Source organism: Musa acuminata, chromosome BXJ3-4, assembly GCF_036884655.1.
Source record: "Musa acuminata AAA Group cultivar baxijiao chromosome BXJ3-4, Cavendish_Baxijiao_AAA, whole genome shotgun sequence".
Classification (NCBI taxonomy): Eukaryota; Viridiplantae; Streptophyta; class Magnoliopsida; order Zingiberales; family Musaceae; genus Musa; species Musa acuminata.
Window position 1 is genome coordinate 9,275,780 of NC_088352.1, and position 25,233 is coordinate 9,301,012.

A 25,233-nucleotide genomic window follows, 5' to 3' on the forward strand; every position below is an offset into this window, starting at 1 on the left:
CACTCCTTGCATTGAGTTAGCTACTGTGATTCACCTTCTCAATGTCATTGAACTTCTGGAATGCAAGAAGTTTTCACCCCAACTTGGAGTAATTCTCTGATAGATGAGGTCGCCTCTGGGATTGTACCGTCTTCTCCATCAACCCTGCCGCCTACTCCACTGAGTAGCAAAGGTACAGCACCGTGTACTGCTTGCTTCGTTCCTTGGTTGTGCACCCTTGCATGACCTGAATTCCTTCACTTATGGCTATCTTGATGGGAAACTTGTTGACACCGGTCTTACGAAGTTTCTTGGCCTCTGCCCTTCAGCCTTGTCTCGGTACTTGGAGATTGCCTCTGCATGCTCCACCTCCTCGGCCCCTTTCACGACCAAGCGCTCTCCCTCCATGAGAGCAAGGGATCAATGACTTGCACGGAAGTCCCGCCTCTGCGGTACCATGGCGCTGTCATGCCCATGGCCCTACTATCCGTCGCCTCGCCTCTGTATCCCTTTTCTTCACAATCAGTAGAGATGTCTCCGTGGCACTCCTCTGAGTCCACCTCCATTCTAACTGATGCTTGATTTTGGGTAGCTAAGTCCCTCTGGACTCGTCGTCGCTTCCTCGCCCCTTTCGACCCCCTGCATCAACACCTCTGTGTTCTCCAAGCAGTTCGTTTGGTCGATGGAAAGACAGACTGCAACTCCCATGCATGGCCTCTGCCATCACGTTGTAGAGTTTGCACCGATTCTGTTCTCCTTAGCTTCCTTGGTAGCAACGTTCGCTTACTCGACCTTGTCCTCTGACTTGTCGGGCTCCCTTAAGCGAATATGAGCTCTGGAGAAGTCCAACTCTCCAGTTGCTTCGATCATACCTCTGCATGATCAAGTCCCTCCCATGGAACTCACTGGTACTTGCATTCGAACTTTTCCCTTGGTGGAACCCAGCCCCCATATGCTGATGACCAAGGTTTTCATCCGATGCAAAATTCGGTGCACGCCCGGAAGACCCGCCTCTGCGGTACCATGGCCTTCACTCCTTGAATCCATAGCCCTTCTTGTCGTCGTGTTGTTCACCAAAGCGGAGCTCCCAGTAGCTCCCGATCATACCTCCATATGATCTCATCCCTCACGGGACAATGTCGTGTGTGTCGCATTGCCACGAACTGTTCCACCACGATCCGCTGCACCATGTCGCCTCCTGATGACATCTCCATTGCATTCTGATCTTTGTGGAATAAACTTGAATTGTGAACCTTCCATGTGTGGCCTCTGCCAATACATCGCAGGGTCTCCTCCACCTTCGATTTTGTTCACTCCTTTGGCAATCGACCTTCATCCACCCACTCTTGGGTCACACCTAGATGAAACACCACTCTAGGACAGTCCGTCGCCTAGTAGCTCCCGAAGTCCACCGACTTCACTGTAGTTTGTGCACCATTGTCTGGATCCTGGGCCTCTGCCCCTACCAGCACAATCTCCGCTGCGCACTGCTTCCTTCATGGCAACTTGAATGGCAACACTGTGACATATTCTTCAAGAGTACCCGCCTCTGCGTCCTCTTGCCCCGTGCTAAGACCTTCTGAACCCAACTTCGCCTCCGCAAATTGAGTCGCCTTAGTTCCTCCATCAAATGCTCCTCCGAGATAAGGTGCATGTGCCCAGAAGCTCCCTTCGTCTTTGGCACCATGCAAGATGAGTCCGCTCCGTCAGAATGAAGGACCCATGGAACAACATGATCCTACCCTTGCCTCTGCAAGAGTTCATGTCTTTGACCTCTGTTTAAGGAAAGCACTGTGCTTCTGCTCCATGTTCCAACTTCTCTGCTGGCTCCCTTCATGCGGCTTGGGTACTTCGCCAAGTTACACCCAAGTTGCTTCGCTCCTCGTTTTTGCATTGAGTCGATGGTGGCCCTCGCGCCCTCCATTCCACGGGTCAGCCCTCCCTTGAGTCCGATCTCCATATCGACTCTAAGTGTGCCTTCATTTAAGTTGCTTCAGGTCGCTCCCCCACTTGATCTCGCAATGCATCCACCAATGCATTCTCTCGAGCGAGATCATGCGACAACTCCTCGCCGCTTGCTCAGTCCATCGAGCTTCGTGAAGTTGTTGTTTGTGAGGTACTCCTCCTCAACATGTGAAGTCTGTCTCACATGATTCTCCCTCTGGAGTGCCGAGACTTATCCCTCCTAGATAACTATCCCGTTGGAGCAACATCTCTCTTCGTTTCGGAGACCACCATCCCCTTGGACTACTCCGATCTGCTGAACAAGCTGTGCATTGTTCTGCCTCTTGCAAACGCACTTACTAGATTGCGCCTCCACGTCAATACAGCCACCGCTGCACCCCTCAAGGCCTAGCAACATGCTAAACTCGTTGCACACTTCAGCCTCCTCCGGACGTATCCTTCACATGACGAAGAGAAAGTTTCAATGCTCCATGGCGCCGAGTCTCGGTCGCCTTGGGATGGCCACGAACATTACATCGTCCGCATACAAGCCCATGCATAAGTACCAAATTCTTCGAGTTAGCAATTCCCCTCACCTCTGTGAGCTTTGCATAACTCTTTTGGTCGTTGAACAACTCATTCCACATTGGATGGTCTCATTCTTGCCAAGCGCCTCGCTTGCCTAGAGCACCATCAAGTATAGTTGTCAACGTTGAGCCGTAGCTCAAACTCAGCCATCCCAACCTTTGTGCGCTCCAAATTCAACCAAGCTTGCCTGTTCTCGTGGTGCCTCTTGCGCGAAGGGTTGGCCATTCCTCTGAATACCAATCTCGGATGCTCGCTCCTCTGAGCGACTCTTTTCCCTACATCTCCATGCCCGTTTTCCCTCAAACGGTCGCGCGTGTGCTGACTGCCCTTAACGCAGCCCCGTTAGGTCCCCCACGTTTGCATGTCAAGTGTTTCTATGAGTGCTTGTCCCGCTCTGATACCATAATGTCACGACCTTAGCTGGTTTTGCCTAAGGCGTGCGGCACCCTTGCGCGTCCGTCCGCAAAGGTCAGCCTCCCCGAAGCCTCCCATTGTCCCTTAGGACCAACAAAAGAGAGAACGGGTTAAAGAGAACGCCTCAATCGGGATCCACAAGCAAACATGTCCGAAAAACACTTCATAGACAATGCAAATTACAAACAGACTTTACAAGCTCTGAATAGTTACACAACAAAGGGTAAAATGGTCCATTACAGACCGAAAAGCTCTCGCGCGTGTCCACATGACACAACCTTTATTTACAAGCCTAAAGAGGCCACCAACCCAACTAACATGGGACTATTTAGCCTTCGGCTGCCCCTCTACCTGCTGTATAAGGCATGAAGATGCCAAAAGACAACGGACAGACATAAGCATTACATCCAACATCTTGTTTCAAAGTTTGTCCGTTACAGTCGGGCACTTCGGCCCTTCTCCTTATCCGTTGACCACAATGACGTTGCAGGGCGTCGCCAGGTCCGACCTGCACACGGGGCACGTGACGTGCCCAGAGAGCCACGGGTCGATGCAGCCCACGTGGAACCCGTGGTCGCACGCCGCCATCACCCTGATAGCGTCGCCGCCACCGAACTCCGCCAGACACATGGCGCACTCCGACCCCACCATCGCTGACCCAGCCAGATCGGCATACGGCGTCACCGGGAGCGACGCCAGCACGGCCGGGTCGAGCCCCTTGGGCCCCTTGGATTCACCGACAACGACTCGCCATATCAACCTGCGCCCGAGTTCAGTCGCTCGACCAACGACTCGCATATCTATAATTATATGATTAAAAAATTCTCTTCCTTAAAAATTATATAAATACATATTAACTCATCTATTTTGTAACAAATTTTTTAATCCTTCATATACCAAATGTACAAGATATAAAACTACGAAAAAGAAAAAAGCTGATATATTCGTCCTTTGCAGGAGCTCAAAATTTCTGGCGAAGCACGCCGTCGCCGCCGGGCACTTCGGCCCTTCTCCCTATCCGTTGACCACAATGACGTTGCAGGGCGCCGCCAGGTCCGACCTGCACACGGGGCACGTGACGTGCCCGGCGAGCCACGGGTCGATGCAGCCCACGTGGAACCCGTGGCCGCACGCCGCCATCACCCTGACAGCGTCGCCGCCACCGAACTCCGCCAGGCACACGGCGCACTCCGACCCCACCATCCCTGACCCTGCCACCTCGGCATACGGCGCCACCGGGAGCGACGCTAGCACGGCCGGGTCGAGTCCCTTCGGCGCAGACTTCTTCATTCCACGCGGATCCGGATCCCCCTCTTCATCATCCTCCTCCTCGTAGGCCTGGTCTCCGAAGGCCAAATAAAAGAGTGCGGCGATGACGAGGAAGCATAGGACCATGGAGAGGAGCTTGGGGAAGGCGTATTCAGCGCAGGACGGGGTGTCGCTGTATGGTGAAGGCGGCGCCGCCGGAGACAGAAGGCGGCGGGAGGCAGAGCTGGAGAGGGAGATGCAGCTGGAATGGGAAGAATCCATTGGGCGAGCTGTGAGAGGATATCCCCAGTCGCCACGTTCGAATGGATCTAAATAGTGCACCCGAGACTGGGCCCCGCCAACCGACACGTGGGCCTCAACCATCACCCTCAAACGGGAATCATTGACCGTGGTTTGGTCTCCTTCTGGTTTGGTTTTCGTCTCCCTAACTGAAAACGGCAATTGTTCTGCGTCAGCCATCGCCTACCCGTGTCCCAACGAGTTGGAACCACTGTGGGTCCCTTGCGTCCCTTCTCACCTAGTCTGTGAGTGGCTAGCGTTTGCGGCGGGAGATTGGAGTACTTCTGTGACCACTAGCTTGCCACGGTGGCGGTCAACCCATTCCAGGTAATCAAACTCCATCACAACGGTCATCACAAGAAAATTAAAGAAAGGTTTCCTTTACATATTTGCCCTTATCAGTTTCAAAATACCGACATAGCCCCTATAAATTTAATATAATAACATGTATGTCCTCCTTACGTATTAAAATTTCTCCCTATACACTATTCCCGCTCACATTCATCCAAAAAAAATCTCAGGTGTTAAATCATGATTTATAAATTAACTAATTTAAATTAAAAAAAGAAATCGTTATTAATATTCACGATTAAGTAATAAAAGGGTATACGTTAATGTCTTTCCAAATATTAGCATGGTGAATTAAATTCCAAGACCATCTTTTTCTTTTTCTAATCAGAAGTTAATTATATTTTTAAGTATTTATAGGTGACATGATTTTTCGTAAATATATAGAAATTGATCTTTTGTGCCTAGCGTCATTCAACTCAATATCTTTATTATGATGTCAGATTATATCGTACAATCAAACTTAACCGAGTGGCTGTACCGAATTGGATAAATATATGGATAATGTTCTTGTCATGGAGAAGTTAGTTACCCGTTACGGGTGGACCGCCTCCAGCATGGAATATTGGTTACAGAAGTACTCCATCTCCTGCGCCACCGATTCCCGCTTGAGGATCAGGTGAGCAGGGACGCAGGGACCCACGGTGGTTCGCTCATGTGTCAAACGAGTTGGGGTACCGGTAGGATACGGCTGATGCGAAACAGTTGCCGTTTTCCATTCTCAGGACGCAAACCAAACCACGGTCAATGATTCCCGTTTGAGGGTGATGGTTGAGGCCCACGTGTCGGTTGGCGGGGCCCAGTCTCGGGTGCACTATTTAGATCCATTCGAACGTGGCGACTGGGGATATCCTCTCACAGCTCGCCCAATGGATTCTTCCCATTCCAGCTGCATCTCCCTCTCCAGCTCTGCCTCCCGCCGCCTTCTGTCTCCGGCGGCGCCGCCTTCACCATACAGCGACACCCCGTCCTGCGCTGAATACGCCTTCCCCAAGCTCCTCTCCATGGTCCTATGCTTCCTCGTCATCGCCGCACTCTTTTATTTGGCCTTCGGAGACCAGGCCTACGAGGAGGAGGATGATGAAGAGGGGGATCCGGATCCGCGTGGAATGAAGAAGTCTGCGCCGAAGGGACTCGACCCGGCCGTGCTAGCGTCGCTCCCGGTGGCGCCGTATGCCGAGGTGGCAGGGTCAGGGATGGTGGGGTCGGAGTGCGCCGTGTGCCTGGCGGAGTTCGGTGGCGGCGACGCTGTCAGGGTGATGGCGGCGTGCGGCCACGGGTTCCACGTGGGCTGCATCGACCCGTGGCTCGCCGGGCACGTCACGTGCCCCGTGTGCAGGTCGGACCTGGCGGCGCCCTGCAACGTCATTGTGGTCAACGGATAGGGAGAAGGGCCGAAGTGCCCGGCGGCGACGGCGTGCTTCGCCAGAAATTTTGAGCTCCTGCAAAGGACGAATATATCAGCTTTTTTCTTTTTCGTAGTTTTATATCTTGTACATTTGGTATATGAAGGATTAAAAAATTTGTTACAAAATAGATGAGTTAATATGTATTTATATAATTTTTAAGGAAGAGAATTTTTTAATCATATAATTATAGATATGCGAGTCATTGGTCGAGCGACTGAACTCGGGCGCAGGTTGATATGGCGAGTCGTTGTCGGTGAATCCAAGGGGCCCAAGGGGCTCGACCCGGCCGTGCTGGCGTCGCTCCCGGTGACGCCGTATGCCGATCTGGCTGGGTCAGCGATGGTGGGGTCGAAGTGCGCCATGTGTCTGGCGGAGTTCGGTGGCGGCGACGCTATCAGGGTGATGGCGGCATGCGGCCACGGGTTCCACGTGGGCTGCATCGACCCGTGGCTCTCTGGGCACGTCACGTGCCCCGTGTGCAGGTCGGACCTGGCGACGCCCTGCAACGTCATTGTGGTCAACGGATAAGGAGAAGGGCCGAAGTGCCCGGCGGCGACGGCGTGCTTCGCCAGAAATTTTGAGCTCCTGCAAAGGACGAATATATCAGCTTTTTTCTTTTTCGTAGTTTTATATCTTGTACATTTGGTATATGAAGGATTAAAAAATTTGTTACAAAATAGATGAGTTAATATGTATTTATATAATTTTTAAGGAAGAGAATTTTTTAATCATATAATTATAGATTTGCGAGTCGTTGGTCGAGCGACTGAACTCGGGCGCAGGTTGATATGGCGAGTCGTTGTCGGTGAATCGAGCTGCATGACTCTGGCAAAGATTGGGCTTGTTGGCTGAGCGACTGAACTCGAGCACAGGTTTATCTGGCGAGTCATTGGTTGGTGGACTGAGCTGTGCGACTTGGGGAAATACTGGACCTTTTGGCCGTGCGATTGAACTCAGGCGCAAGCTGAACTAACTTTGCGAGTTGCTGCTTAGCGGTACAAACTGCACGACTCAGACAAAGATTGGACCTGTAGGCTGAGCGACTGAACTCAAGCGCAGGTTAGTCTGGCGAGTCGCTGGTCGGTGGACCGAGCTGCACAACTCGAGCAAATACAAGACCTGTTGGCTGAGCGACTGAACTCGGGCATAGGTAGAACTGACTATGCGAGTCGCTGCTCGGCGAACTGAGCTGCGCGACTCAGGCAAAGACTGGACCTATTGGCCGAGCGACTGAACTCGAGTGCAGGCTTAACTGACTTTGTGAGTCGCTGCTCAACGGTCCGAGCTGCGTGACTCGGGGAAAGACTAGACCTGTTGGCCGAGCGACTTAGCTTAGGCGCAGGTTGGTCTAACGAGTCGCTTGTCGATGGACTGAGCTACGCGAATCGAGCAAAGATTGGACCTATTGGCCGAGCGACTGAACTCAGGCGAAGGCTAAATTGACTTTGCGAGTAGCTGCTCGGCTGACCGAGCTGCGCAACTCGAGCAAAGACTAGACCTGTTGGTCGAGCGACTGAACTCATGCCTAGGTTGATCTGGTGAGTCGCTAGTCGGTGGACTGAGCTGCATGACTCGGGTAAAGACTAGACCTATTGGCTAAGCGACTGAACTCAAGTGCAGGTTGATCTAGTGAGTCACTGGTCGGTGGACCGAGCTGCGCGACTCGGGCAAAGATTGGGCCTGTTGTTCGAGCGACTAAACTCGGGCGCAGGTTGATCTGGCGAGTCACTGGTTGGTGGACTGAGTTGTGCGACTCGGGCAAAGACTGGACCTATTAGTCGAGCCATTGAACTTAGGTGCTGGTTGGTCTAGCGAGTCATTGGTCGGTGGACCGAGCTGCGCGACTCGAGAAAAGACTAGACTTGTTGGCCGATCGACTGAACTCATGCATAGGCCGACCTGACTTTGCGAGTCGCTGCTCGGTGGACCGAGTTGCGTGACTCGGGCAAATACTGGACCAATTGGCCAAGCGACTGAACTCGGGTACATATTGATCTAGTGAGTCACTGGTCGGTAGACCGAGCTGCACGACTCGATCAAAGACTGGACCTATTGGCTGAGCAACTGAACTTGGAAGTCTGAAGTTGCGTGACACAGGCTTGTCTTGGATTTCCTGAGTAAAAGGGGATCCACCCGAACTACTTTCCTCGACTTCGTTGCATGACTTTAGGAATTCATCCTGGAACTCATCTAGGTGACGGTTGACCACAGATAGCTGGACCCTGAATGAGTCATTTGACAACAAGGTGTCGGGCTCGAGGAGCGATGGTGCGGCTCGGCGAGGTGTAGGTGCACTCTACTCGAGGAGGTTTCTGGGTGTTGCGGTCTGCTCTCGGTTTGTCCTCTGCGATGTCGGGTCAGTTGGGGGAGCCGCTAACTGCACGATCTGTGGGATGAGCGGGATGATCGTTTGCATCATTCCCGCCAAGGTTTGTACTTACTTGGCTAAGCCGAGGAATGCCTCGGGCGAAATGACCGAGGGTCCTATAGTATTTCCAGGGGGAGAGAGTCTTGGATCATTGAATAGGCGCTAGTAGCGATCCGGCGTTAGCATCGAGATACCCCCATCCTTGAGGATAGGGAGGGGCTATTCTCCGAGTCTGAAAGGGAGGTGTGCAATTGGTGGTTCTCCCTCGGGGTGAGCTCCTACGGGGTACTCCTACAACATCGGGGCCCTCCTTCTAGCACCAAAATGTCAATGAACTCACGCGCAGTGGCCGAGGAGTCAGCACGGCTTGGTCCACGGGTCGATGTCCGAAGTTCTTGACGTTCGGAGGCGGGTCTCTCGATCGATAGGAAGAAATGCCAAGGTCGAGCTGGATCAAGGGTCGGGATGGCCGCGTCTTCAGGGACGTCTGCGTTCCTGCACACAGGCCCTGGTCGAGAGATTCCCGACTTGGGCCCCTCGGAGATTGAGTTAGTGGTCTTTTAACTCCCTCCCTGGCCAGATGCCGACCGAGGGCTTTTATGTTATTGTCCAAGGATTGGTCGTACGCGAATTTGGTATATCGGTCAACCCCTCCCTCGAGTGGTGAGTTCGTACTTTCGTGCGGCGACCGTCCAGTATGCGCGGAACGATGCCATGTGGTACCATCCTGAGCTTTATGAGACGAGACTTGCCAGGTGAACGCTTTGTGTTATGACGTGGCGTTCGATGTGTGTCTCGGGAGCCCACGTTCACTAATGACGTGGTCGATGTCTAAAATATACCTTATCATAAAAGATAAACTAATATGTTTTACCTTAATATTATAATTTTTGAAAAAAAAAACCTTGAATTTATTGATTTGAAGATCACTAAGTGATGAGAAACAATCAAGGATGTGTGAAAGTGGCATAGGATTTATAAGTCTCATAAATAATAATATCGATGTCATCAACATATATATATATATATATATATATATATATATATATATATATATATATATATATATATATATATATATATATATATATATAAAGGGAAAAAAATAAATAGAAGCATGTATTATACAAAATAAACATTCTTTAATGCCTTGAGCATATACAAAATGTACAAACTAAACAAAAAAAAAACTGATGTATTCCCCCTTTGCAGGAGCTCAAAATTTCCGGCAAAAGCACACCGCCGCCGCCGTGCCCTTCTCGCCGTTCTCGCTACCCGCCGACCACAATGACGTTGCAGGCCGCCGCCAGGTCCGACCGGCAGACGGGGCACGTGGCGTGACCGGCGAGCCAGGGATCGATGCAGTCCGCGTGGAACCCGTGGCCGCACCCCGTCATCGTCCTGAGGGCGTCGCCGCCGCCGAACTCCGTCAGGCACACGGCGCACTCCGGCCCCACCGTCCCCTCCCCGGCCACCTCGGCGTACGGCGCCACCGGGAGCGACGCCAGTACCGCCGGGTCGAGCCCCCTTGGCTTAGCCCTCTTCACTCCACGCAGCTCCTCCCGCTGCTCTTCCTCGTCTTCGTCCTCCTCCTCGGAGTCCGGGCCGGCGAAGGCCAGGTAGAAGATTGTGGCGATGACGAGGAAGCAGAGGACCATGGCTAGGATCTTCGAGACGGCATATTCATCGCAGGAAAGGGTGACGCTGTGTGGTGCAGGCGCCGCTGCCGGAGGCAGAAGGCGGCGGGAGGCGGAGCTGGAAAGAGAGAAGCAGGTCGAATAGGAAGAATCCATCGGTGAGGTGTGAGAGGATGTCCCCTATCGCCGCCTACGAACGTAGCTAATGTACACTTACTGGGCCGCTTCAACTGACTCGCCGGCCTAACCATCTGGATGAAATGGCAAGCGTCGGTTGTGGTTTCGTGTCCTCCTTTCTGGTTGGGGCCGCCACTCCGGAACGGAAACCGGAACCCCGTTTCGCATATGCTGTCACCTACCCGCAACCCAACTAGTTGGACACGGGAGCGTACCACTGTGGGTCCCCGCGTCCCTGCTCACCTGATCTGCGAGCGGGCAGCGTTGCGGCAGGAGATCGAGTACCTGTGTAACAAACACCATGCCGTCAGTTGACGGCGACGAACGATCCGTTGCAGGCAACGAATCTCCATCACAGCGGACGGTGGAAGAACGTTGGTTTTACATATCTATAGTTGATAAGTTTAGGGATATCATATTAGCTCCTATAAATATGACATAGCCAATATGTACTTTTACATAAAATCGAAATCGTCCCCGCTTAGCAGCTTCATCATAATTGTAAATTAAAAGTTAAAATATTTAAAATACCCTTAATATCACATACATGATATCTCACCTATTAAAACCTTCGTATGATACTCTTAACAATAATCATACTAGTATAGAAATTGATAAAGCATATTAATATCTATTGTTTGATATCCTCGCATTTGATTTCGATTTGAATCAGAAAAAGGAAAAGAAATAGAAAAAACCTTTTTGGATAATTTCTACATCTTGAGCCATTTGTCTGGATACTAATCTACACACCCAAATTAAATCAACCTTAGCTGTTCGTTCTTGAGTCAGGAATCCTCTCCACTGGATCATTTTTGGCAGTCTAATTTTATCTAGCAAGATAAGTTGGCATGCATGGCAGATATAACCATGACTACCTGTTCCATCACCCTCTGACTAGAAACTACGTACATGACCTGTCACATTTCCTATGCCCTCTGACTAGAAAAGAGGGAAGGACACGATTGTAATATAAGCCTCTCATGTGTGCAAAATGTTAGGAGACCGGATGCATGAGAGCCCCACGCACGTACGTGCCCTTCCATGCACGCAGCGTTGCATTGCCGAATCTTTATCTCCTTCTTCCCCCTCGACGCCATATAAAGCATCGTCCCTCCGACTTCTCCACCATCAAATACATCCTATCTCCTCCTTCTGGTTCGCAGGGCGAGCGACGGGCACGATGAGCCTGTCTTGCCTTACGTGCGGCGGCTACGGGAAGCCGACGAGCGATGTGGAACTCGAGCAGGAGGACTCCTACGGCGGAGGCGGAGGCGGAGGCGGAGCCGGCTGTGGCCCGTGGACCGCACGGTGCTGCTGGGAAAACAGGAATTGGTCGGGGGAGCTCACTCCGCCGCCCTACGAGAATTTGAGGAGCAGGTCCATTCCTGCGAAGCCGGCGGACAAGAAGAAGGGGCGGCGGAGGATGTCAGAAGACGGGGGTGGCAGCCATCTGCTTGCCGGAGAGGCTGCGGCGGGGCCGCAGCTGAAGCGCAGCGGAGGCATGCGGAGGGACTGGAGCTTCGAGGATCTCCCCAGCCGGAAGGCCAACGAGGGTAGGAAGGTTTAGGTAGAGGAAGGAGGTGAGGGTGGGACGAGAGAACGCGATATGATGGGTTTGGGTGGTGCTGAGTTTTCGGTCTTCGATCGGAATGGTCAAAGAGGGGGAATTACTGATGGCATATTCAACACCGTGTGTTTGTTTGCTTCATACATTCTGCTCTGTGAATTGATTTATTTGATGCGAATGGCTTCTTGTTTTTTCCTAAGAGGAAGATTTGTTCTCAGAACAGCTTCATTTTTTGTGTGCATCTTGCAATATTTCCAATGGATTTTTTCCATTATTTTATGAGATCATGAAAGTGGTGGCATTGATTCGATCACAACAATTATATTTCACCAACATTTTTCTTTGTTCTATGGGCGAACAACGAGAAGGTTTTTTCTTTTTTCTTTTTTACTTTTTCTCACGAGGTGCTCTCATTTTCATTTTTTTTTAAAGGATGTTATTTATTTATCATAATTTTTACGTTACACGTTATATGAATCGGTTTATGGGGTGAATCAATTGTTATTGTATTATGAACTGATCCAATCTTACATGTAATAACATTTACAATGATAATTATACTAATTTTTTTGATTGGCTTACCGTATGTTTTTTATATTTTCATTAAAAAAATATTATAAGTCTATTCAGAAACATTGTAACTAAAACAAATGGACTTAAAACCTAATAGATTCTAACCCATATATAAAAATAGATTTTTAGGAATCCTTATTGATTAAAAAAATAAGAACAATCAAGTCTGGAGATTTTTATATTAGTTACAATATTTTTGAATAGGTTTATAATATTCTTTAAAATATTATAAGCTTATTTAAAAATAAAATATTATAATTGAATAATTAGATTGATTTATTCTACAAACCGATTCGTATAGTATGCTCGAGTACTAAGGGGCATCTCATGTATTTTTTTCAAACACATTTGAATAATATTCACGTGTACAAGATATATGTGTGTTATAAGTTAGTCCTTCCATATATATATATATATATATATATATATATATATATATATATATATATATTCTATGTTTACTAGACTAAGATAATCACAAAAGTCAACCAACATAGGATTATCAAGCCTACTGCAAACTCTTTACATGTTATGCAAAGCATGAACAAAATCGAAATGTATAGGCATATATAAACATTATATAAAAAATCCTTTGTACAGATTTGTTTATGACATTCTCTTTTACTTATTCTTTCGATGTTGTCTTCGAAGCCTTTAAGAATACTTCATCCTCTTGCTTTTATTGAATCTCCAATCTTTTGCTTTAGCTACAAAGCACCTCCTTCAGTTTCCAATTGCTTTCCGTTGTTATCAGTGAGGAGTCAAATTTTGATCCTCAAAAGCTACTTTAACTTGCTAGTGATTCTAACTTTAATATGGGATTGGTCGAGTTGTACTGATATTTATTGATTCTTGTGGATCCCTCGTATGAAGGAAATTTTTTTTTATTATTATGCACTAGTCTCTTAAATATCTCACACCGCTTGAATTAGATTAATACATGTTTGAGCTTTAATGAGTATCACTTCGCAGACTTCAAAGTTTTTAAAATATTTTTTTCATAAAATTTGTCCATCGATTTCTCTTCTACTTATTTATCACTTCTGAACAAGTTCACATCACTTCTATTTTTGATTGATATTCTATTAGGAAATAAAGCGAAAAATCTACTCTTGATAAAATCGATCACCATTAGTAAGGATTTGACAACTTTTGTCTTCCACTAAATTTATTTTAAGGGTTTTTGAATATGTATAGAGCTTCTTTACTCAATAAATAAGACAATTGAGATACTCGGTTTCGCCATTCTCTTAAGAGTTGAAAAATCAAATATTACTTAACTTCGCTTGTCTTCTCGGTAGTTATACTTTATGCATCAAACTGATTATTAATATTTATTTGCTCTTTGCTCACACTTTTGAAGCATATGCAGTTTTTACATTCTTTGCGTTAAGTTAGCTAATGTAATTTACCTCCTCATTGCTATCCATCTTCTAAACTACAAGAAATTTTATCCGAAATGAGTAAAATTTTACCCCGACTTGGAGCAAATCTCTAATAGATTTGATTACCTCTACGATTGTATCATCTTCTCCGTCATTTATGTTATCTACTTCTCTAAGTAGAAATGGTATAACATCACATATTGTCTACTCTATTCCTTAATTAAGCATTCCTGCATTCCACTTTTGACTACCTTGATGAGAAGTTCGTTAAATTAAATGTAGCCCTTACCCTTTGGTCTTATCTCGATAGATACTTGAAGTTTGCCTCTACATTCTTTACTTCCTCGTTTTCCTTTTATGACCATTTGCTCTCCCTCCATGAGAGTAATAGATTGATGACTCCACGAAAGTCATACCTCTATGGTACCATGATGCTACCATGCCTATAGCTCAACTATCTATCATCTCGCATCTGCTTTGTAATTTATAAATATGTCTCTATATTACTTTAACACTCTTTCGAGTTTACATTCATCATAATTGATATTTGGTTTTAGATAGCTAAATCCCTCCGATTCACTGTGATCAAAATTTCTCACAAATGCCCACACGATACTACTATGAAACAAGATAGGAAATCAACCCTAAATATTGTCCCAAAGGCTTATTTAACTATGTGTCACTCCGCTAGCTCTATGATGTTGTATTGATTGATACTCTACACTACTATGTATGCATCTCGTGCAGTCAAACTTCATGCATCTCGTGCAGTCAAATTACGTTCAATAGGCTTCATCATGTTTGCCGGTCCAACTTGGGTAGTTGGCCGGAACTCAACCCAAGCCCAATCTAACAAAGATTGGGTCTGATTTGGACGTTCGTAATCATGAGTCGGGCAATCAAATCCAACCTAAGCTCGAGCACGTAGAGCCGACCTCAATCCGACCTAATCCCTTGCTAATTAATTCTTTGTTCAAATTAAGATGTTGGAAACTCCACCCTGATTGATTGTTCATCCTGAATCGGCTAAAGGAATCCAAATTCGGGATACAACTCAAACCTAATTTCGAATGATGGTTCACGAAAAATACTTGAGCAAAGATACACAAATTGTTTTCGAGCCGGATGTTAATATTTTATCACGGATGCAACTTTTCTGTTGATCTAATCTTCTGTTATTGAAGTCTCGTGAATTGGGTTCGTCTTCTTTGTATGTTTACCTTTTGTGAGTTACTGTCAAAAGTTAAACATCTTCTGCTCGCTAATGGTGAATAATGGCTTTTCAGATGAAATCCCCACCTTCTGTGCTCTCTGTGGGTGGTGGAGTTGATGAAATCATGCCTCATCTGTTCTCTGACTTCTCATTCTATGCATTTCTTTTTCGATACCCGAAATGACACATAAGAAAAATAAGCAAACACTGAAAAGATTATACTTAATTGTTCAAAAAAGGTTCGCCAGGAGCCGAGTGATTTCTCTGATTACTGGTACAACAGAAGTGAACATCAACTTGATCAGAGAATGTCTCACCTGAGTGAAAAAAATGGCACAGCAACACAAAGTTTGAATCCAACCTAACGCATGGTGCCATTGCTAGTGAGCATCGAGTCTTGCCGATTTAGCGCAGGAAGAGAATGAATGCACTTCTGCTGAAGTTGATGTTTGCAAAATGGAGGATTAGAAATCTCCAACTGGTAAGGTTGTGTGCTTCACTTCTGACCCTTGCTGATAAGTGTAGGTGTCACCGTAACAATTCCTATGAAGAAGAGTGTAGCTATTGATTGGAAATCATACAGGTCGGCCACCGATTTCAACTCACCGAGAGCTGTTCCTGCCTGCAGGATTCAAATTAGGTGATGAATACCTGCTTTGGTAGTTTCATAATGAAGTAGAGCAGAAGAAAACATTACCCGGACTGTCACATATGCAGCTGGGATGAGCCCGATAAGAGTAGCCAAGAAGAAGATAGGGTAGGGCACATCAACTATTGGAGAAGCCATGTTGATGAATGTGTTTGGCAATGTGGGTGTGACTCTGAGAAATAGAATGTAGTTTAACAACTTCTCTCTTCTTTTAGCAACCTGTCAATAGAGATACCTTGTCAACTGGGTTAAGATGCAAAGAAGGTGCAGTAGAATGATGGAAAATGTGCAGGAAAAGGAAGAAAAAAACATATAGATGATAAATTTTGATCCTGATTTTTCAATTTAGCAACATCTAAAATTACAGTAAAAATGTGTCCAAATTTGTTGTGCTTGCCATGGGAAATCATAGTTTAATAAGGCCAAAGCTATAATTTTAACGAAATTGTCATAGGACAAATTGGGGTATCTCTCTTTTCTTGCTTTTGGCATGTCATGTTTTTAACCTCTTAAAGCAGTTTTCTTAAAGTAAGCACATGATGAAACAGAGGACATATCAATATGAACCACTTAGATTATTTTGCTGCAGATAGACCAAGTATCTCAAACTCTTGTTAGAAGGGCACAAGCAACAATGTATTAGCTGAATCCTTGCAGCAGATTGGCCAACGTAGAACAGCTACTACCCAGAATTGTCAATAGGTTAACACTTGTTGAAGTTACAAGTACAACGAAATTTATGTCCTGTAACCATAAGCAACATTCAACATAGAACAGCTGCTAACCAGAATTGTCAATAGGCAAAACCTTGTCGAAGTTAAGTAACCGTAAGCAACATTCAACTTGATGAAATCTAAATTTGATATCCCAGTTAACGTACAGGGTTGTCAAAAAACTATTGGTGGAGAAATGTATTTTACCTGAGCCTGGAAGAAACTCAGCTTATCTGGCCACAATGAAAAGACCAGGGGCCTTCCTATTATCTTCGACAGGAAATAACAGGAAGATGCACCAGCTGTTGCAGCAAGAATCACCAAAACCATACCACCAGCAATTCCAAAGAGGGCTCCAGCTAGTATTGACATAAACACAGTTCCTGGGATCATGAAAGTCTGCATAAAAATGTATACCGTGAAGTAGCATATCAGGACCTGCACAGTGTAGTCGTTGGTGTAGCTTTCCAGATTATCCCTGCACATAGTTTTAAATTTTTATTGTCCATCTTGGCTCACGAAAAATTTCAACATTTGTTTCAGAAAATATGTAAGATGAATAACACTGTAAAGACTAATTTCATTGTATTAAACCTAAGATTTAATCAAACTTAAAGAAAAAAATATGGAAAATAATCTAACAAAGGCATAATGACTATAGGATTTCTAAACTGTTGGTAACTACAGCTAATGAACTAAAGTGAAACAGCATCAGATGACTGCTAACATGAAGTGTTTCAACATCAAAGTTAACGATCTACTATCAAATTTCGAGCTGTTAGGATCAAATCGCATCATGTAAAAGAAACTAGAAAGCTGATGTTGTCGAAAGTTAATCAAATGGTTAAATGATGGATGGCACACCCACACCATCCTCACTCATGCATATACTAATGTTAAACATGACATAAGTCGGTGTGACCAAAGCAAAATCCATTGCATCTGACTTCAGAAAAATTCATTGTTGAATGATGAGGTCAGTTTTCTAGCATTTATGCTGCAGATGGGAAATATTTTGAGGGCGATATATGGAAAATTTCAAGCTTAAGAACCATCAAGTTTGGCATATGTACATTCATTTGCAGAACAAAGATTCATGAGTGGTCTACCATGGAATTTAGACACCCACAAATGAGTATCATCTGCTTTTAGCACTTCTCTGTGACCATTCAGCTGCCATGTGAGTCGTATGTACTAATATTACATCAATTTTCTCAAGAATCATGAATAGAACATGTGTTAATTCAAGTTATTTCAAGAACTTTGAAATGCTCTTGGAATCAAAATGCCAAGCAAACAAGAAAATGACCTTCTGGGTCTCCCCCTTTTCTAAAGCTCACCAATAAAATCTTCAAATGTTTCCCAAGACAAACTAATGAGTGCAACCATAAAATTCTTCAGTCTAAGAGTTGCAGGGAAGTTTAAGATCTCATTGATGTTTTATTGCCAAGCAATTTCTTGAAGTACCCAAAATCATTTCCTCAAAAAATAATTCCTGAAAATAATCTAATACTTCTTTTTTAGAAAAAAAAGGGGGTCCTTTTGGTAATGCATGTGTCTGATTACAATGGTAAAAAAGATCAAAGGAATGAAATAAACCAGGAAGTAAGCTCCATCACATAATAAAATAGCCATATTGTGTAAATTCACTACTCGGAATAAGAAATATTACAAAGCTCTTTCAGGGATTTTTTTTTTCCACAATGCATCCTATCCTGTTTTCTTGGCAAATTTATAATGCGTGAGAAAACTTATTCATGAAATCAAAATGGCAACAACATCAATGGTTCTTCATATAGATGCAGATCCCCATTGAGAAACACCATCAATTAAGTTCCATTGCACATAAAACAAAAAACAAATATTCCATTACCCGTTTCCAGATTCGCACATGGTACAACATTATTATATTCTATGAAACTAATCGGAAAAAACATGAGATCTACGAGATCTCATAGGTACTGTTCCATTCCCTTCATCAAGATCTAATTTGCAGAAGCAAAAGATAACTCCAAAACAGAACCAAATCAATCTGAACCCTAAATCGGCAAAACGGCCCAAAGAAACCCTCCGAAAGCACAATCCCAGAAGCTGCAAACTTCAAACCAAAGGCGGAATCTTGACGGCAAGGACAAGGGAATAGGTGTTCAAACCTGAGGATCCGGATGTCTTCGAGGGTGCGAGGAAGCTTAAGGAAGCTGTAGTCGGAGGCCGGCATCGAGAGGTAGAGCCCCGCGAGCCCCACTCCGAAGATCGCGAACACCACCGTTGCCGCAGCCAGATCACGCCGAGACAACGGCAAACTCCGGCCGCCTTCCATCCCCTCGCCTTTCCCCCAAACACTGCGGCCCAGATTACAGGCCGAAGCTTCCTCCTTTTACTCTTCTTCTTTCCTTCTCCGTTTCCTTCGTTCGTTCTTCGAAGGACGCGAGAGAGAGAGAGAGAGAAGGTGTGTGGTCAATAAATAGGATGCTCTGCAGGAGCAGAGGAACGGTTGGGGAATATTCTCGATCACGTGGCCGGGCTCCAAACAGAAACGACTGAATCATTTGCTCATGTGACCGTTACGGCTACGCCCAATTCCAGCCTACCTGTCTTGATCGAGACACCAATCAGGGAACCGTCTCGTTCGGGTGCTGGGGGTACCTATCGAATTTCCCCTGTTTGGTGTTCTGGGAAAAGCAGAAAAGAAAATTTAGAAATTCTCAAAAAAAAAAAGAAAGGTGAATTACACTGTTTTGTAAAATCCGGCTATTATTTTTTTTCCTTAAAACTTTACCAAATCTTCTTTTATAATTTCCAAGTGATTTTTGGCACAAAATGATTGTAAATTTACCTTAAGGTTATAAAAAAAATATAAAATTTAGCTTTTAAGGATCGAAATAAATAATAAAATTATTATTATTTTAAAAATAAAAAATATAAAAGTGGTCATTTAAACATTCTTAACTCATTTGTGATTTTTTTATTTTAAAATTTATCTAAAAAAGTTAGTGATGAATTATAATAGTTACCAAAAATAGTGAACTCCTCGTAACAACAAAAAACATTTTCTAATAATATTCAAGTGATTTTTGACCTGAAGTCACCTCAAATTGGATAAGTTTTAAAAAATAACATAATTTCAAGCTTTTAAAGGCTGAAGTAAATAAAAATACTTATTTTAAAGACTTTAAAATAATAAAAAAATCAAGATTTACTTGATTAGTGCTTGCATGCTTATTCTCTGCAACAGCAAATAGACAGTCAAGGAGAACAGAATCTACATTCCAACTGCAGATACTTCAATAGAGACAAACAAGTTGATAAACTCGTATGTATCATCTTAAGTAGACATTTCTACATTTTAGCTGTCAAAATTTACAGTAAATATCATGATGTTAACACTTGATCAAAGGTTCTGTAGTACGGTATCACACCATGTCCAAATGAAGCAAGGTTTGGTAATGCAATGTGGGGAATTTGGAGTTCCTCGGCTAAGGTGGAGCTTAATTCTGGCATATAAGGGAGACTGGATCGGTGAGCTTGAAACATTCAAACAGGCATGAGGATCGGTTCATCGTGACCTCACTTTAGCAGCAGCTTCCTTGATTTGCTCGATTGTGAAAACGCCAAAGAAATCATCATCCATAAGTGCATTGATCACTGCATATGCAACATCATCGACACTCACGGGGGGTGCCAAAAGGAGATCGGACGCCGGGAGTGATTTCAAAGGCCTTGTAAAATTCTCAGCGGCAAGCAGTAGCCTTTCCAGTGGTTCACCTATTAGATCAAGTGGGATCTCATAACCATCGACCTTTCTCTTACCATAGATGAATCCAGGTCTCAACACAACACCTGTTGAAGAATGTGCTGACTTATTAGGATAAATTGGATGGTACGAGTAGATGCTGAGGTAAAATATTAACCTGATCTTGGGTACTTGGAGAGGACCTCAGATTCTGCTTTTCTCTTCCCGCTGAAATACCCCGAAGAAAGAAGGAAAGAGGGGAGATTGTAGTCATGGACAGATATCAGGATGAACTTAGGGACACCTACATTTGATAGGACAGGAAACTTATCAGGGAGAGGAACACAGCGTATAACATAATTTCATGTTATGAATAAAAATTTGAATGAACTATATAAAGAATGATTTTAGACTTGCCAACATAATCCAATTCTCACATGGGAACTCATGACATGAGCTAACGATGATACTTCATTTAAAGGGAACAACTATTTGCTCTTATGCACAAGGCATTTTTACTATAATAGGTAATATGCTATAGGTTTTCAAATTTCACTCATGGTCAAAATTACTAAATCTTTAATTTCTGTTCAGTTATTTTCACTTTTGATATTCTTCATTAAGTCTACCATACTCCTGTTCATTAGTTTGTACTTCGTTTAGTTTCCTATCTAACCCTCCTCTTCACATTTTTACTTAAGCTCTCCTCTTTTCTTCTATAATCTTGATACAAAACAGCTGCCTGGTGTGCCTTCATAGTGAAGGTATCAAGCAGCCAATTCAAAAAGGTGCTCAGTAGAAACAAAAGTATGCTCAGAAACTTACTCCCACTTTGCTCTTGTTCCCTCTTGAGAAGTTTGTGTTTAATATTCCACATAGCAAGTGTATGGTCAATAACATCGAAAAGGATTTCAATTTAAATAGTACTATTGCACAATGCAAGGTAGAAGGCCATACTTATGCTTTTGCATGTTCAGATGGTCTTTTATTAATTGCCAATATAATCACAGAAACACATCACAAGTAATCAACTTGAGTGATTTATTACCTCATACACATTTTTGACACAAATTCTAAGATTTATCCGATCTGTAAGATGCAATCTAGAACATAATGTGACTAGTGTTACAACCACCAACTCTTACTGAACAAATCGTAAAATATCCTCAATAACAATAGTCATAAGACATAGATCCTAAGAACGATACACCAAAAAGGCTTACTTACTATTTAAGGTTCATAATAGCTAGATATTACTGTGGTTATCTTGTGCATAATAAGCAGAACAGCCAACTAGAGACAGTCTTAAGGCCAAAGTAGCCACTCTACGAGGTATTCTATTAAATGAAAAATGGCTAGTATGGTGAAATAACAGACCTCTGATTCACAAAGGCAAACTCGCTTTAACTATATGAAACATGCAAGGATGGAAGCCAAATATTCATTACAAATCACCACATGGTAATTATCTATGTCTAACTTGTCAAGAGATGATAATACATTCCACCATTAGGAGAGAGTTGGCATTGTTTGGTAATTAGTACCATGATTCTGATTTGCATAATTAAATAATTTTCATATTTGGCATAAATATCTGACCTGAGAAAAGACTTAATAAGCATCCGTCTAGAAACCTCAATGATAAAGCAACAATAAGTTCAAAGGCTCAACGGCAGAGCATAGTCAATGATTTATCAGCTTTAAATAACAACGCTTACCAAAATCCTTTGCAGCACCTACTGCTAAGATATTAGCTTCACCATTTATCCTCTTCATCTGTTCCTCATTTCCAAACCCTCCAAGGGTTGATACAACAGCTGTTGCCCCAACCAACACCTCCTCCCACATTAAATAAAAAACATCACCTGCATTAAACAGAGATATTCATTTTACTGAAATTTCTTAAATATATACTAAAAGCTTATCATCATTTGAGCCTTTTTCCATCAACATGGGCTTGGATTCAAAACACAACTCAACATGGAGAAGGCTTAGCAACCTGAAAATGACTTATTGAAAATTTACACACTAGAGTAATTAGTTAAGATCTAAAAGGTTAGTTAGTTAGTGGGAAAATCTACCTTTTCATCCTGATCTTGTGCAAAAAAGTAGAACCCCACCATTCCCATGTATATAAAGAAGATTAGGAGGAGGTATGGTATTCTGTCATGAACTTTTCAAGCTTTCTGAAGAAGAATGTGTAATATGGACATTATCTTACCCGAAATAGGCCAAATCTACAAAATTAAAGGACATTATTAAATTAAATCCCAAATTTGGTGTGTTCTAGGTTACCTATAGGGATGAGAATAGGTCAGGTAAGGTTTTCAGGTTAAATGGGATATAGTAAGGGCAAATCATCAGTGGTTTAACTTGCTGTGACCAGGAAACAAGCCATATAACTTGCGGGTCTGGTCCACTCAAGTCAAAAAGTCATGGTGTGCTTTAAAATGTTCTTTTACATTAAAAATTTTGGTTGGTCGGCGGGTTAGGTCAAGCGTATTTCCCCATTTAATTGTATGAGTCAACCTGACCCAAAATGGCTCACCGAGGGTCGAGATCTTTTGATCTCAAGTGAACCCAACGGGTCATCTTAAAAGGGTCAGGTTGGGTTGACATGATGGGTTTTAGGTCAAGATTCGACCCCCGATCATCTTTTTTGATGATTTGTGCTGCAAAAGTAACACAAAATGGCACAAGGATCCTGCCTCGCCCAACCGATGGTTTCAAACCTCAAACTATAAACTTGACCTTCATTTCTCAGCACTCTAGTCTTTTACAAAGAAACAACATCCTCGTGGAAGTAATATGCTGTCTAATACCACTATATCTCATCCATTCACTCTTTACTATCCTTTAGTGTACAGTCTGTTTTAACCACTCAACCTAAGCCTCTTCAGAAACTTTTGGCTGACTTCTTAACTTGTATATACAGGTATTCCAATATATATATATATATATATATTAATGCATTCATACAGATGAAAATCATTTGAAGTTTTAGAGCCCATAATATGTCCACTCTTGATTCTCCAAGAAACGACTCTAGAAGATTCTCTATAAGCAACAAATGAACAAATTTTTAACAGGCATCTTTTGGAAGAATCAGACAATGTAAAACAAGCTAAAACATGGAGTAGAGGTATGCCTGCCATCCAGCTAACTTGGTCAACCCATGAGTCTGTGTAAGAAGGCCTTCCAGACCTAAAATTTATAAAAAAAAATCCAAATCTTAGGTTGTGGTAGTATCTAGTAAGAAGAAAATTAGATTCATACTGCTAACGTTAATTAAAATGAATTACACGAAAAGCTTAACAAACAAAGTAAAACACCTCCAGTAATATGATAAATATTGAAGGACTGCATGCACCTGCTTACGCTGACCACTTCAATGCCCTTCAACACTGCAGCTTTGCAAATAGCAGAACCAACAAACCCGTTGCCCCCCAAGACAACAATCTGTTAAACAACAGGTAAGTGTAAAAACTACACGCAAAAGCAAGCATTGCTAGGGTATTTACCTTTTCAGTTTTCACATCTGCGACAACATCAATTGGAAGGGAAGAGGAATCTTCTACCAGATCTGATGTGGCATAATTGCATCTAACATTGACCCTATATGGAGTAACAAGGAAGTCATGTTAAGGCATGAATATCACGGTAATACAGCACTGATATAATTAAGGAAACTTTCCTTTAAAATTATTTTGCATTTCTGATTAATTTTAGCTACAGGAAAGATATAAATAACATGCTAGCATTAACCCATTGGGTCCTATGTGGTGGTTGAAACTTGCAAATTCAATAACTGATTTACAGTGTCATCAAGATTCCATTTAAAAATTCCATACTTATCTCCGGAAAGCAAAGAATAACAGCTAATGTGTTAGAATTAGAATAGATGCTAGCATTTACTCATTGGTTCCTCTGTGGTGGTTGTAAGCTCCTAAATGCTCCTACTGCATGCATTAGAATTAGAACAGATCACCAAATGCAAGTCCTCTCTTAATTTGATAATGTTCCACGTGCATAGTCATGAACCTAATTCCAATCCTAGACATGGTTCTTATGTAAAAGACACAAACTGTACCCCCACACACACTACTCTTACGCGAATGCCATAAGATTTTACAAGAAAAAAGAAACAAGCAGAGCCAACAATGGCCTGCTTGAGTTTGATTACCCAGGTGACATCTTAAAGATAATTAAATGGGTTGATCGTGGGTTTGCGGTTATCCAGGAAATCAAACCTGAACTTGAACCACCCAACCAAGCTTAGATATGTTCGTGCAACTGTTAGAGGGCGGCTCAAACAACTGATTCCTCAAACATTCAGACCCTCCGTATCTCCTCTTAAATTCAACCAAGAACTCCTTTTCGTATCTGATTCGCTTGTTCCTCTGTCCTAGTTTTTCTCTTATTTTTCCCAAATATAACGCAACACACCAAGAAGTCAATTTTTTACTCGACGAGAACCGTACACAATGTGTTCTTACCATCAAGCCGTCCCGCAATCCGTAAGACGCTTGATGACTCACACAGAGAGCAGGTCAAGTAAGTGTCTAAGTCGGCCGATCTTTCCACAGAAGAATCGCACAAATTCCAAAAGAATTCAACGAACGGTTGAAACCGAAAGCCCAAAGAACCAAGTCTGCGAGGCTATCAGAAGAGATGAGCGTGCATCAAAACTACAAGTCGACGACGGAAGACGTGCCCTGACCTGGATGGGGGCCGCGAGGGAGAGCGAGACAGGGACCGAGGGGAAGGGATCGAGCGGGTCGAGAGACAGGGAGGCCTTCCCGACGGGAGCGAAGGGGCAGAGGCGAAGGACCACAGCGACATCGCCACCATTAGCGCCGGAGACGAAGCGTCTTCCTCGCTTCGCGATTCTTCGCCGTTCTTTTCCTTTTTGCTATATATTTTTCTCCTTTTCTTAATATTCCTTTAGATTTATTTAAGATGTACGCTTGATGGGCTGCCAAGTG

At 43.9% G+C, this 25,233-nt stretch overlaps 6 protein-coding genes across 6 annotated transcripts; 1 reads left to right on the forward strand and 5 right to left on the reverse strand.

The window, feature by feature from the left end:
* Window positions 1–3,387: 3,387 nt before the first annotated feature.
* Window positions 3,388–3,723, reverse strand: LOC135635342 (RING-H2 finger protein ATL77-like). The gene has a single exon (XM_065146357.1). The coding sequence runs from the start codon at window positions 3,721–3,723 to the stop codon at window positions 3,388–3,390; it is 336 nt and encodes a 111-aa protein (XP_065002429.1).
* Window positions 3,724–3,939: 216 nt separating this feature from the next.
* LOC135635344 (RING-H2 finger protein ATL8-like) lies at window positions 3,940–4,653 on the reverse strand. Its single transcript, XM_065146360.1, has one exon. The coding sequence runs from the start codon at window positions 4,651–4,653 to the stop codon at window positions 3,940–3,942; it is 714 nt and encodes a 237-aa protein (XP_065002432.1).
* Window positions 4,654–5,588: 935 nt separating this feature from the next.
* LOC135635348 (RING-H2 finger protein ATL8-like) lies at window positions 5,589–6,206 on the forward strand. Its single transcript, XM_065146363.1, has one exon. The coding sequence runs from the start codon at window positions 5,589–5,591 to the stop codon at window positions 6,204–6,206; it is 618 nt and encodes a 205-aa protein (XP_065002435.1).
* A 3,663-nt stretch (window positions 6,207–9,869) lies between these two features.
* Window positions 9,870–10,391, reverse strand: LOC135635353 (E3 ubiquitin-protein ligase ATL9-like). Its single transcript, XM_065146367.1, has one exon. It carries the CDS (start codon window positions 10,389–10,391, stop codon window positions 9,870–9,872), a length of 522 nt encoding a protein of 173 aa, XP_065002439.1.
* Window positions 10,392–15,350: 4,959 nt separating this feature from the next.
* Window positions 15,351–18,958, reverse strand: LOC135636032 (uncharacterized membrane protein At4g09580-like). Its single transcript, XM_065147561.1, has 4 exons — window positions 18,669–18,958; window positions 16,723–16,993; window positions 15,851–16,021; window positions 15,351–15,775 (listed from the first exon to the last, which is right to left on the reverse strand). Exons 1-4 carry the CDS (start codon window positions 18,833–18,835, stop codon window positions 15,650–15,652), a joined length of 735 nt encoding a protein of 244 aa, XP_065003633.1. The 5' UTR covers window positions 18,836–18,958; the 3' UTR covers window positions 15,351–15,649.
* An 859-nt stretch (window positions 18,959–19,817) lies between these two features.
* LOC135634550 (uncharacterized protein At1g32220, chloroplastic-like) lies at window positions 19,818–25,159 on the reverse strand. Its single transcript, XM_065144919.1, has 7 exons — window positions 24,969–25,159; window positions 23,770–23,863; window positions 23,619–23,707; window positions 23,397–23,452; window positions 21,967–22,113; window positions 20,427–20,552; window positions 19,818–20,355 (listed from the first exon to the last, which is right to left on the reverse strand). Exons 1-7 carry the CDS (start codon window positions 25,097–25,099, stop codon window positions 20,072–20,074), a joined length of 927 nt encoding a protein of 308 aa, XP_065000991.1. The 5' UTR covers window positions 25,100–25,159; the 3' UTR covers window positions 19,818–20,071.
* Between the last annotated feature and the right edge of the window lie 74 nt (window positions 25,160–25,233).

Coding starts and splice junctions, on each gene's coding strand:
- LOC135635342 (XM_065146357.1), bottom strand. CDS start 3,723: ATGCGAGTCGTTGGTCGAGCGACTGAACTCGGGCGCAGGTTGATATGG.
- LOC135635344 (XM_065146360.1), bottom strand. CDS start 4,653: ATGGCTGACGCAGAACAATTGCCGTTTTCAGTTAGGGAGACGAAAACC.
- LOC135635348 (XM_065146363.1), top strand. CDS start 5,589: ATGGTTGAGGCCCACGTGTCGGTTGGCGGGGCCCAGTCTCGGGTGCAC.
- LOC135635353 (XM_065146367.1), bottom strand. CDS start 10,391: ATGGATTCTTCCTATTCGACCTGCTTCTCTCTTTCCAGCTCCGCCTCC.
- LOC135636032 (XM_065147561.1), bottom strand. CDS start 18,835: ATGGAAGGCGGCCGGAGTTTGCCGTTGTCTCGGCGTGATCTGGCTGCG. Junction 16,022..16,722: donor TGAGTTTCTTCCAGGCTCAG/GTAAAATACATT, acceptor CTCTATTGACAG/GTTGCTAAAAGAAGAGAGAA. Junction 15,776..15,850: donor CTGCATATGTGACAGTCCGG/GTAATGTTTTCT, acceptor TGAATCCTGCAG/GCAGGAACAGCTCTCGGTGA.
- LOC135634550 (XM_065144919.1), bottom strand. CDS start 25,099: ATGGTGGCGATGTCGCTGTGGTCCTTCGCCTCTGCCCCTTCGCTCCCG. Junction 23,864..24,968: donor CCCTCGCGGCCCCCATCCAG/GTCAGGGCACGT, acceptor TACTCCATATAG/GGTCAATGTTAGATGCAATT. Junction 20,553..21,966: donor AGGTGCTGCAAAGGATTTTG/GTAAGCGTTGTT, acceptor TATCAAATGTAG/GTGTCCCTAAGTTCATCCTG.